Here is a 13276-nt window from a genome sequence, read left to right as displayed (position 1 = left end):
GAAGGTGAGAGGGTACAGGAAGCCCAGTCCCATGAGGTCTAATTAATCAAATAAGATGCACTTTCTCACACTAACCAATCACCCTTTATATTCCATGACACAGACCATTATCTGGTAATGGTTCATAAAGCATTCTTTTTCAAAGCGACAACATACCATAGTCTGGTAGTCTCCATGTGGCAAAAAGAATTGTTATCACTGGCCTCATTACCTAATGCAAGGTAAAGAAGGAATTTTGTATGAGATTTATTTCTATATCAAATGATAACCTTCTCATCTTTCCAAGACATTTAATAATGGATATACCTTTCCATTCTTCCTTATATGTATCTGTCGGTTCATCTGGGTTTCTATTTCATAATTAAAACTGCAATCTGTAAGAATATCTTTTAATCAAACACATGTTGATCTTTTTGCAAAAATCTGACCAGAGAAAGAGAAGAAAGAAAGAGAATGAAAAAAAAGGTCTTTACTTCCCTTGGATCAAACCTCAGGGAATAAAGTCATGTAAAAGTCCAGTTCATCAAACTTGGTTTAAGCTCTTCACAATACATTCCTCCTTTAAAGACTATATTCTAGTACAGAAGTAAGTTGAGCTATTAATAAAGAATAACTTGCACTTACACATGTATGTTCTCTGGCAAATCACCTATCACCGTGAATCTTATCACATCAGTTGTCGAGACTTACATTCATGTAAATATTTAGCATATCATCAACAAAATGGGGAAGGAAAAACAAAGGACCCACGACAATAACCTTTTTTGCAAGGCAGTGCAGCAGCAAGACTGAATATCAGCTGTTCTTCCACTATAGTTTGCAACACTGTCCTTGCTACAACAATTATCATGAGGAACTTCAATGTACGTAAAAATCATGGATGTTCACAGTGAAAAATGGAAGAAATATCATTTCAAGAAAAAAAAAATAGAAAAAAAAGTGTTATCAAAACATTTGCCGTTTTCATGAATCGCTTCTGCACCTTACAACAAAGCAATGAGTAATCCCGGTAAGGGACACTACTTAAGCGTAAACTTCACATGGGGCTGAAACACTCAATGTGATTTCCTGACATCAAAATTTTATAGCCATATGCAATATCTTTTTTTGTTTTATTTTTTTTTACTTTTTTTCCAAACTAAGAAAATTACAGCATATTTGATTACAGTGAATCATTTCAAACTTAAAAATATTGCATTTCCAACATCTAATAATAGCTGACAGAGTATCAATACAAAAAGGAACTTCATTTACTTTCTAGCTAAACCAATTATATTGAAAAATTAAACAAAGAAATATGACAACTTCAAGAGAAAAGAAGACAAGTGTCTATGAAATTTGAGAGGGAAAAGTCGACCCTAATGACATAACCAAAATCACGACGAGAGAACAAACTTTCTCTATGATTCTTCATTTACTCGTTTTTCCAAAACAACTGCTTGAGAAGCAACCCTCTAAAAACTAAAAAAAAAATAATAATCAATTAATAGAAAAAAAGAAAAAAAAAAGAAAAGAAATCCCTGACAATGTCATAAAATGCACATAACTGCAAATAGCACATTAAAATCTTATACCAACAGACTATGGCTGACAAGGCTTTTTGGGGAGACTTGTCAGAGATTGGACAGTGGCTGACAATATTATTATTATTATATGATGGCTTATTGATTGTGAATGACCAGGCGGAAAGAATCGTGCTGGATGAAGAAGGAGTCGTTCATGGGCTTGAGAACGAATGTTTGCGAGAATCCATGCACTGGGTCTTCGTCCATCTGTAAAAAGAGGGAAAGGCATAAGCAGAAAGCCTCACATCATCATTATCGTGTACAATACTGCCACTACATTTTGATTTCTTTCTCCACTTGTTCACTGTAACCTGAGAGGCATTACGGTTACTTCCCCACTTTCATTTACACTTAACTTCCTTATATTTTACTTTTGAAGCAAAAAAAATTAATCTAGGTAGACTGAAAGTAGAATTTTTAATGCTGTTTTGATTTATATAATCACATTATTGTTTGAAAGTGTTATTAAATCACTACCTTGTCACTCAAAACATTATATTTATCATAGAAAATCATCTGAAATAAATCATGCCACTGAATATTGTCAATTTAATTAATCAAAGACAAAATCCATGTTACACATTTAACCAAAGTTTAACTGTAACCCAAGAAACAACAATATGGAAAGCCTACCACATTATGAAATTGTGGTTGGCCTTTCGTAGTTTCAGACTAAAGTGCAACATGAATACTATCTTTGGCTGTGCATTACAGTACAACAATGCAACTGTCAATCAAAGATGTTAGCATCCCATTGACCTACAAAAATATCCATTGAATAAAAGTATGTATCTCCTTCAGTCCATGGCTTTACCTTGGACCCTTTGCTGTATAGAAATTAGTGTTCTCCATAAATGCAACCATTTGCAGAGGAGCAAGAAGCAACAAACCAAAGAAAAGGGATTGCTGAAGAAATCAGATTTGTTTAAAGCAATTCTTTTTACAAAAAAAAAACAATACATGCATTTTACTGCAGACATTCAATCCCAAACATAAACAATAGAAAATTGTAAATATAAAAATGAATAGAAAAAATATATATACATAAAAACGAAATGGAAAACACCTGATCAATCTTTAAACAGAGGTACTATCACGACTTGTCATCTATATGAGGTGCTCATGCATAACGCCTACAACCAATGCAGCTATAGGCACAGACAAGAGCATACCTCATGCATTCTTATCCTAGCATTTGCTGTAATTTTACCATGAACATTCCCTTGTCTGTCCAAGAGAGATTTAGGTGTCAGACGATAACTCAAGAAAAGGAAAGGGGATGAGGTACGATGAACACAAACATTTGATGCCATCTGCTGACACCTCTACCTTTTCTCTTTCTAATGCAATACTACAGGACTGGTAACAAAGTAGGCTGGCACACACTGAGGACCCTTCCATAAACCCTCAAACATCCTGAGGGAAAAGGAGGGTCTGGGTATCGAGTGAATAAGAGCTTTAGTTAATACTCTCTCCTGAAAAATATACCTTTTGGGTATTCAAATCTGTAAATTCAAAAGAATTCTCTCTCATACAAAAACATATGTTTATCAGAAAACTATGGGAAACCTTTTTTTTTTCTCTCTCTTTGGTGACTGAACAATCGGAATGATTTCTTTTCAATTTGAATGCATCTCCTATCACAGGTACTTCCAGCATTTCAATTTTGAAATGAAAGAAAGAAATCAATATCTTGTTGAATAGTAATGCTTCCAGGTAAAAGCATACTGCATATTATACAAATGTCAGCCTACAGATTATATAGCTTGATTTTCTATTTTTTTTTCTGGTTTTCTTTTTGTAAAGAAAGGATGAAAAATATTGACATTAATCACAGTAAGTATACAAGACCTGTGTACAAAGAATATGTGATATAATAGAGTTAAGAATTATGATGAGAGAAAGCAGCCAAAAAAATCTCATCTTAAGTGAATGGGTTAATCTTAATAAGAAATTGAGAACCGACTGAAATAAATAAAAGATAAGGAATGAGCCATCTTTTCTGTAGGAATAAGTGAATAAATGAAAAGAATTAATCCCAAACACAAGCTTAACATCGGATATAAAAATCCAACATTCTGTGCAATTGGTTTTCCAACAAATAAAAGCACAAAATAGATGCAGGTCAGAGTAATGGCAAACATGCTCATTCTACATGTGTAAAGTAAATTTCAAACTATACACAATTTAAAGAAGCACAATAAAATCTATTACCAAATAATTATATATGTAAAAAAAGAAAAGCAAAAAGTCTTAACATGCAAACAAGAACAGCATGTAGTTTACAATGATAGTCATTTCTTCCTTTGGCTATGCCTTTATATCCTATTAACCTATAAATATGTATGTAACTATACAAAGCTTACCAGGCGACATGTAAATATAGACAATATGAACCAAAGAAACAAAAGTATCACACCCATGGCTGTTTCATTTCACCTTTGTACATGTTAATATTTATATAATGCTGCATGTAAACAGAGACATTCTATATATTGTAATGATTTCTGTACAATTATAAACTATGCAAAAGATATATGTCTATAATTCTACAATTCCCACTGTGATAAGTGTGCAAGGCTTGGCAACATCACAGACAGCATCATCAAGTGGGTACTGCCAGAGAAACATAGCATAATCCCAAAGATTTTGGGATTTTATATCTTTTTACCAATTACACCTTCCTTACTCATGCTCTCTACTGGAAAAGGACAAAAATATCAGCCTCGCTCTTGCACACAGTAATACAGCAATTAATTTCATTTCAATTTATCAGATAATAAGTATTTTGCAATTCCAATAATTTTTATATTAAAAATTCTACATTCTAGAATGTCTATGTAGAAAAGCAAAACTAATTTGGATTTTGTCTTGGCCCAAATTGCAAAATGCAAAATGAAGGAAACAAATCTATAAAGCTAATTGCATAGTCTTGCCAATATAAATACTCACCTCTGTGGGTTGTATCTTTATGACTCTTGACAACCTTAAACCACCTAGTTTCATGCCACTGAGCAATTGCTGACAGTCAAAAGCTTAGACTGGATGTGCTGGTTTACCATCATTTACAAAGTTGAAAGAATATGCAATGAATGTGTAAGCACTGTATATCAATAAATTTTCTTCATTCTAATATTGAACTTCTATACAAGTAATACCAACAATTTGTGTAAAAGACCATTTAATGTAAATAAAACTGGGTATTTACTCAAGGGCATCATCAAGGGCAGTTTGCAGTAAAAGGGGGAAGGGGGATAATATTCAGTCAAGGGACAAAATTGCAATTGTAAATACACTAGAGAGCAAAGAGTAAAGAAGTTTTAGTGCACACAGTTTTCTAAAAATATCAAGACTTCTCACTGTCTAGTAGTATTTTCAGAAATACTACCTACCTCTTGCAAACAAAGAAAAAAAAATAGAACAAACAACAAGCCAAATCTCAATCAATAACCAGCAAAAACAACAAAGAAAAAACATCTAAAATCTCAACAGCATGCATGCCACACCAGCTCTGAGTGACACACATGTGCCTTACAAGAGAAAGATGCAGCAGAGGGGTGACTATGGCACGTTTGCCTCATCCTTGCCTGGCACCTCGCACCAATGTTCATATGGCAATGTGATGAAGGGCCAGGCGAAAGAAGTCATGCTGGACGAAGAAACTGTCACCAAGGGGCTTGAGCACAAACGTCTGATTGAACCCATGAGGAGGGTCGTCGTCCATCTGGCCAATCGTGAGTCCGCGAGTGCCAACCACGAGTGCCAGCCACCGCGAGTGGAGGAATTCAGGGGGAAAAATGCGTAAGTTGCATGGAGGGTAAAGGTCCCTTTGTGGTGTTGAAGATTCTGTGGGCATCCACTTACTTATTGCCTTTCTATTCTACTAATTTTCATTTGATTTAATTTTACTTTTTCTTTTAATTTGGGAGTAACAAGAACAGATGTTAATCTACTAATGACAACTAAATACTCATGATTACGTGCCCTGATATTTGGTTGATAATTGATCACCAAAATCTTTTCAAGATAGAAATTACAACATAAGACATACATGCACATGCACAATGACAATAATTATCATTATTTACTTACAAAGAGAACACAAATAATTAGTTATATCATATCCACTAATCACAACATCCTTTGTAAATATCATTAATATCTATTACTTTTTCCCCCCTCTTTCAATTTCTTCCATCAAATCTTGTATTCTTTAACCCCACACCAGTTATCCCAAAAAAAATAATTTCCTGAGATAATGTTCTCTGAAGAAAGGTATGAATGAGACTGAATATCTAAACAATGCAAGAGCTGTATTTCCGAGGAAGACCTCCACTGAAATGCATCAAATTTATCTCTCGAGTTACTTAGATATTCAGTCTCACTCATATCTTTCCTCATGATGAACTTTGTTCACGATGCTCACTGTAGGACTCAATATTCTTCTTAAATACTTCTGTAACTTCTAGCTATAATATGTCAATGTTTTGTCTTGTTTTCATCTTTCACGTCTTTAGACGTCATATAGAAAAAAAAGGATAATCGCTTGGTTACAATCAAAATGGTATGGCTTAGTAACAGACAGTAAATTTAGCTTAGGAAATATTGTTAAAAATTACATTTCAATCCTTTTTACTTCATTTCTTTTAGTGCTTTCATCATATAAATATGTTTTCCATTTCTTAAAAAGACAAAACTGATTGGCATTGTAAATATAAAAATCAGTGTACAAACTCTCTGTATATAATGATAAAATTCCTTTATCAGTTTCTTTTTTTCCTGAAAAGGAAACTAAGAATATAAATCATACAATAATGTAATCATTTTGCTCAGAAAAGAAGCTAGTGTAAAAAAAAAAAAGCCCAAATCAAACTAATTACTTGATCAATCTACTTGCATATAGTGACCTCCATAAGCAATGCAACTAAAATCAACATTAAGCAGATCTTCAACACTGTGTAATATTATGAGTGAAATATTTCTAATCAACTACCTTCACTAAATAATTTTGGAAATATGATATAAATAAAATTCATAGATTTGCTACCAACTAAACTCTATCTATAAATATATATTTGTACTAATTTCTATCTCCAATTCCCATTCAATAAATTTTTTAACTGTAATGATTGAAAAAACACGGTTATTTTTATCCTGCACCAAAGGTAGTGTAAAATTTTGACATCTTGCAGGACTTCATTTGTTCATCATAAATGCACTAATAGAGAAACAAAAACTCATCATAGACATTCATATGGAAGACAGCTTCAGATGTTCCATAAGTAATTAAGCTTAGCCTTTTCAGTGTCTGTATCAACTCCCCTCTAATGGCAGCTTAACCCCTTCGACACGATGACGCGTATACTGCGTCATCGCAGCGCTCGCGTCAAACCCGAGGACGCGCATACTGCGTCATGGCTCAGTTCTGGTGGAATTGCATTTTCTTCGAGATCTTTCAGAATAGAGGTCGGATATGATACGATATATTACTTGACTTTCATTATTAGCTTATACCAGGGGAGGCATTGATGGGCCCTGCTAGCAATCATTTTATTATTTATTTATGGAACATTATGTAAAATTATAAAATATATTATGATTAGTTTACCATACTATTTCAATCGTTTTCTTTGGTTATCTGAGTGAGGCCTCCCACCAAGGTCACTCTTTCCATCTTCCTCCCAACCCATGTAAATAACTTGTCACATGCCCATGGGGGAAGAGGTTAACTATGCATATTTTGATATATAACACATGATGATTATGTTGAGGTTTTGGCTATAAACTTGTAGAGGTTTTGGCTTAAAACTTGTCATATTCAGTAGCGACGTTTAAAATTTGGCGCGCGCCGGCAGCTCGGATACGGCGCGAGGAGCGTTTTCTACTGCCCGGAGTGAAGGGGTTAAGTTTGTCTGTGTCAGTGCAGGCTGATTAAATTATTTAGAAACGGTTGTCTTTCTAAAACTCACGTCTTCAGTTATCAGGAGGTCTATTTCAAATTCTAAATAATACCTGGTACACAACATCTAAGGTAAAGAATGGATAGATTTATTGAGAAAACATGTCAACACAGCTTGCCAAATAAGGTCATCACCCTTCAGACAATTACAAAATGTAGATCCATTAATTAATATTGTGATTATTAGACAGAAGAGAAATATAGCTATGCCACACCTCCTCAACAAACAGACCTATAAGACATCTGATGTCATATATGACTTTCTTGAAAAGGCAAAATATTTAGTACCAACAGAAACACTGACATCCTTTTTTGTGGATCTGCTGAACACTGACATCCTTTTTTGTGGATCTGCTGAGTATGTCATTTACAAAACCTGTTTGCATCTTACTTGCAGTGAGGCTATTCTTTACATAAATAAAGTTGAAGGGAAAAATAAACTACAGAATTTACTTGCCATTAGAGGGGTTTGCATAGGGCATTAATCGCAATGGTAAAATGGTTACGATGATTTTAATATATTACAAACTAAATCACTGGTATTTAATAGCACAGCTGTATGGCAAAAATTTACCATAAATAAAAGAAAATAAAAAAAAGACACAGTTCTACTGTACTACGCACAGCTGAAATATGTCACAACCACACTCAATACAGACTCTTGCTCAAAACAAGCAAACACATACCACATAAATCTGTTAGGCACTAAAATACAAAACAAGATACAAAAACAAGAGTTTTTTTGTAGGCGAATGTATGAGAGACCAAGCCTAATCTGCCACTTCATGCATTAGACACATCTCGCATACACTAAATGACGGACATGCCACTGCAGTAGAAAAACTACTTGCAATATGCTACAAAGAAAAATTAATCTTACAATTTATAAACACACAAACAGCTATTAAAATATATTATTACCACACACAATTATATCTATTATACATAATCATATGTATGTAAATGTGTAGATGCTTGCATCCATGTTTGCTTGCATACATGCATGTATATGCCTGCATCTGCCTGTCCTTGTACTTATGCCTGCATCTAAGTGTATGTGTGAGTATTCAAATTTACTTAGATCTGCTCCTCTCACCTTTAGTTGCCCTAGAATGTTGACCATAACTCCTCCATCGAAGGTTGGTTGACAGTCCACTGTGGTGATTGCTCTCGCAATTTTGTTGAAGGTCAATCCCTGAAACAAGTATGTAATTTGAATGTAACGGAAAAAAAAAAAAATCATTAGATTATATCAAGAGTAACATGCTGAAATGAAATATATATATCTTTTTTAAATGTTACTTTATGAATATTGAGCTATAGTGAAAAATTTAGAAAAAATATTTTAAAACAAAATGAAATAAAGATGACAAACAAACACAGATGATGTTCACAACTGAGTTTTGGTTGATGATGATGATTTTTGATGATTGATGAAGATGATTAAAACATTGATTGATAAAACAAATAATAAAAAGTGAAATAATAAGTGAAATATAAAATGAAATACCAACAAAGAAAAAATATAAATAATAACAACAATAATAATAATAATAATAATAATAATAATAATAATAATAATAATAATAATAATAATAATAATAATAATAATAATAATAATAATAATAATAATAATAATAATAATAATAATAACAATAAAGATAACAGTAACTACAAAAAATCATGTATACATGTGTATACATACATAGATAGATAGATAGATAGATAGATAGATAGATAGATAGGTATAGATATATAGATAGATATATTTATTTATATATATTTATATATTTATATATTTATATATATCTATATATATCTATATATATCTATATATATCTATATATACATCTATATATATCTATATATATATTTTTTTTTTTATCTATATATATCTATATTTTTATCTATATATATATTTTTTAATCTATATATATCTATATTTTTATCTATCTATCTATCTATCTATCTATCTATCTATCTATCTATCTATCTATATATATATATATATATATATATATATATATATATATATATATCTATATATATCTATATCTATATCTACACCTATATGTATAAGTACTAAAATAAAATAATAACAACAATATCAATAATAACTATAATAACACTAATAATAATAATATCAATAATAATGATAATAACAACAGCAACTACAGCAAGAACAGTAATAATAATAACAATAATAATATCAATAACATTGATATGAATGATATCAATATCAACAATGATAATACAAGCAATAATATCAATGATGATAATATTTATAATAACAATAACAATAATAATAGTAATATTAATAATATTAGCAAATACTATAACAAAAACATCAATGATAACACTGCAAATAATAACAATAATATTGCTAATGATTATAACAACATTAATGATAATGATAATAACATTAATGACAATGATAATAGTATTAATGATAGTAATATCAATGACAACAATAACATCAATGATGATGATAACATTAAGGACGATGACGACGATGATGTTGACGATGATCAGTATCAACAGCAATAAAAATAAAAACAGAAATAAGAATAACAATGAGAAATAAAACTTACCTTAATCTTATCTATAATCTGAGCAGCACCTTGCACCTGAACTCCTTCAAAGGACATTAACGACAATTCCGCCTGTAATAGAAATATTAATGATAATGGATAATTTACAAAAAAAAAATATTAATATCATAAAAGGGTTAATAAATTTTGTGTGGTGCTGTGTGTATACGTGAACACTCTTACACATTCATATATGTATACGTGCCTGCGTGCGCGTGAATGTTTATTGTTTGGGAATGAAATATAGTTATTCAGAGAAACAATACACGTGTATGTGTATCTGTCTGTCTACCTATTTAAATGTCTGTATATGTCTATATGTTGATATATCTTTCTACAGGTCCAACACAATATTGGTGCATCCATGGCTTCAAACTCTATCTTCACTCACCGTCAAGGGCCAATATGTGCCCACGTATATTCTGGGAAGATAGAGCTTGGACAGGTTTCTTATTTGATGATATATTACCATGATTGACAAGCTTGCTTTCTTTCTTTCCAGATTTACATAGCACAGGTATGTTGGCCTTTGCCATAATACCAACAAGAGGTGAAGGAGCAGGTCAGTGGCGGACATGTCTTCTAAACCCTTAGGTCAGCCTCACATGTATGCCAACCCTATTGCATATGTCAAATCCCTTCCCTATTGCTCAAGATTAGAAAGATTTTTAAAAAATCATCTACCTGTCTCGCTAAAGTTCTTAGCCCTTGTAAGCAAAGGAGTTTGGAATGTGAAAAATCATAAGTGTGCATGCGTGTTTAAACCTTCACAGCTTAGATGCAAAATATCCAAATGTTCCCGGTTAACCCGATACCGCCAGGCGCCGTCCACAGACGGCGATTTTTGTAATATGCATAGCGCCGGGTGCCGGCATGCGCCGTCAATTGTATAATTGATTTAGGCCTATGCGTTCGAGAGCCCCGGCATTGCAGCCATGCAAAAACGGAACAGTGCCGGCAGGAATAAGCAAAATGGGTTTCAACTCACTTCCAAAACTTCCAAAACCTAGATGGCACCACTTTCTTCTAGCACCAGCAGGAGAGAGAGCCTTGAATGGCACCCATCTACGGTCTCTAGCAAGCACTATCTCTATAGAGGGATGGCACATCGCAAGTTGCCGACCTCTTGCTCTAAAGTACCGCAGAAGAAAGATGTGCAGGCAGAACGAGAGGAGGAAGGTGACTTACACCATGCCCAATGCCTACAATGTGCCCCTGTGCCAGTAGGGATGCCTTTTATTGTGGCACTCACTGTCAAAAGCACAAGTTTCCTTCCTCTTCCCTACTTCTTCATTTTGGATGGTTATAAGTTTCGTGTTTGTTCGTGACAGCACAGAAATACAAAAAAATAAAGTTGCTTTTTGTCCCCCCCTAAAACAGTAATACTTATATCACATTGAGTATAAAGAAAAAAAAATGAGTTGATATGGACCCTGAACTACAATTTTAGTCAACTGCAGAATTGATGGAGCCTGTGATATGACAGATATAAATTTCTAAAAACAGTAAAACACACAAAAAAACAAAACACAAAAATGGATCTAGCTCTACAATGAGTGACGAAAAGGGAGTGGGAAAAATCAAATTATGTTGCAGAAGCTGCCTCGATCAGAAATAAAACTCATCCTGGAGCCTGTGTAAGCAAATCTATCCACCGTCGGCAATGGGTTAAATGAAACTCTCTCTGTCACTTGGATTATGGTTCTTTATCATGGCAGTAGTTATTTCTTCTTCTGTTAAATATCCTCATACATCACTCCTATTCTGATAACTGGTTTTTGTTCACAAGACTCCTGTCCACCTCCTGGGCTACGACAAAGTTTGTAGACCTCACTGGCAATATATCGTCCAATATGAAACCAGTCCAAACTCATTCTTGCAAGAATAACTATGGTGATGGATTGTCTTAATGGTAAAGCAGAGGCCATTCAGATTGCAACACTGCACTACTATGAAGTTGGACTTCCGGATCACAGAAAGCTTCCAGTGGATTTTGTCCGGGTTCAGCCAACAAAATCACAAGTGTAACCGTTCTTTCCTGAAAGCCATTATGGATGTCTGGTAAACACCGACAGTCAAATCGTCTCTAAAATGGTTATCAATCAAATTCACTAACAGTATTTTTCCACCAATTTGAATGTTCATTTTAATGGTAAACTGTCCATAATAGGGCTGAGCAGAGATACAGCATGGTATGGACTGGTCAGTTATCTGCACATCAAATTTAAAATGGAGATAAACAATACTGCCTTATAATAGAACTCAATTTCGTATTCATAGCTGTGTGTATTAATCTATGCAAGCAAAGATAACAGAGTAATCACACATTTAAAAGGGGAACTAGCAGCAACTTGACTAATCGTCTAAGCCGCCATTCAGTATACTCTGGCGAGATAACAGCATGTCAGCCTCAATGGCAATTTATAGTTAAATATTGAACCCTTTCTCCCCAGAGTACATGTGATGGAGGTATGTCAGCCTAGACAACCTGTCAGCATGCAGCATGGAGGACACAGCATCTCTTGATACCCTATTCTGGACACCTACTGTCTCTTATTCTGCATGGCTTCATTGGAATATCTATGTATGTGTAAGTGTAAAAAAATGAGATAGTGTAATATAAAGTAGTATCTAAAATATCTTATTTAAATAATATTTCATTCTAACCCTACAAATAAACAAACCAGTGTTAAAATGAGTATAAAACTAATAACCAACCTGTTGTAGGATAATGAAAACAAGTGTCAAAATGACCTTCATCTGTTAAAAGCATCATTGGAATTTCATTCTGATTCCACACGTGCCGGGTGGAAGAAAAAAAAAATCTGTGACCTTTGACCTGTCCGTTGGCCATTCACCCTTTCAAATTAAAATAATAACGAAGACATTATGTCAAACAGCAACACAACCTCTTGGAAAGAAGTACCCTCAACCCCTAAAATATTAAGAGATACCCTGATTTCAAATTAAATTTTGTTTTCTTCCTTTGAACTCACGTGATAAAAGTTTGCCAATTTCTCCCTTCCTTCTCTCTCTCCATCAAAGATTAAGTAGTATTGCTTGACGAAACTCTCGCCGATCTGCTGAAACTGGGGATTTAGCGTCATTTTGAAAAGGGAAATCCACTCAGTGCCAGCCAAACCCTCGAGCAGTGACTAAAA

General features: G+C 33.5%; 1 protein-coding gene across 3 annotated transcripts in view; it reads right to left on the bottom strand.

The window, feature by feature from the left end:
* Positions 1-375: 375 nt before the first annotated feature.
* Ntf-2 (nuclear transport factor-2) overlaps positions 376-13276 on the bottom strand; it is a 12996-nt gene continuing 95 nt past the window's right edge. Inside the window, exons 1-5 of one of the 3 annotated variants that reach the window (XR_006224015.2) lie at positions 13112-13276; positions 10116-10187; positions 8621-8719; positions 5101-5289; positions 376-1772 (exon numbers count right to left, since the gene is read on the bottom strand). The exon at positions 13112-13276 is cut by the window's right edge and continues 95 nt beyond it. Coding sequence is in view for 1 of the 3 variants with exons in the window: in XM_043030821.2 (XP_042886755.1) it covers positions 1662-1772; positions 8621-8719; positions 10116-10187; positions 13112-13222 (393 nt within the window). In the remaining 2 variants the exon portion in view is untranslated. Of the gene's footprint in view, positions 1773-5100; positions 5290-8620; positions 8720-10115; positions 10188-12833; positions 12981-13111 lie in introns of those variants that run through there. The other 2 variants (XR_015190759.1, XM_043030821.2) reach the window with 2 other exon arrangements.

Source organism: Penaeus japonicus, unplaced genomic scaffold (assembly GCF_977035675.1).
Source record: "Penaeus japonicus unplaced genomic scaffold, GWHDUDI00000001_assembly GWHDUDI00000041, whole genome shotgun sequence".
Lineage (NCBI taxonomy): Eukaryota > Metazoa > Arthropoda > Malacostraca > Decapoda > Penaeidae > Penaeus > Penaeus japonicus.
This window is presented reverse-complemented; position numbering and strand designations above follow the sequence as displayed.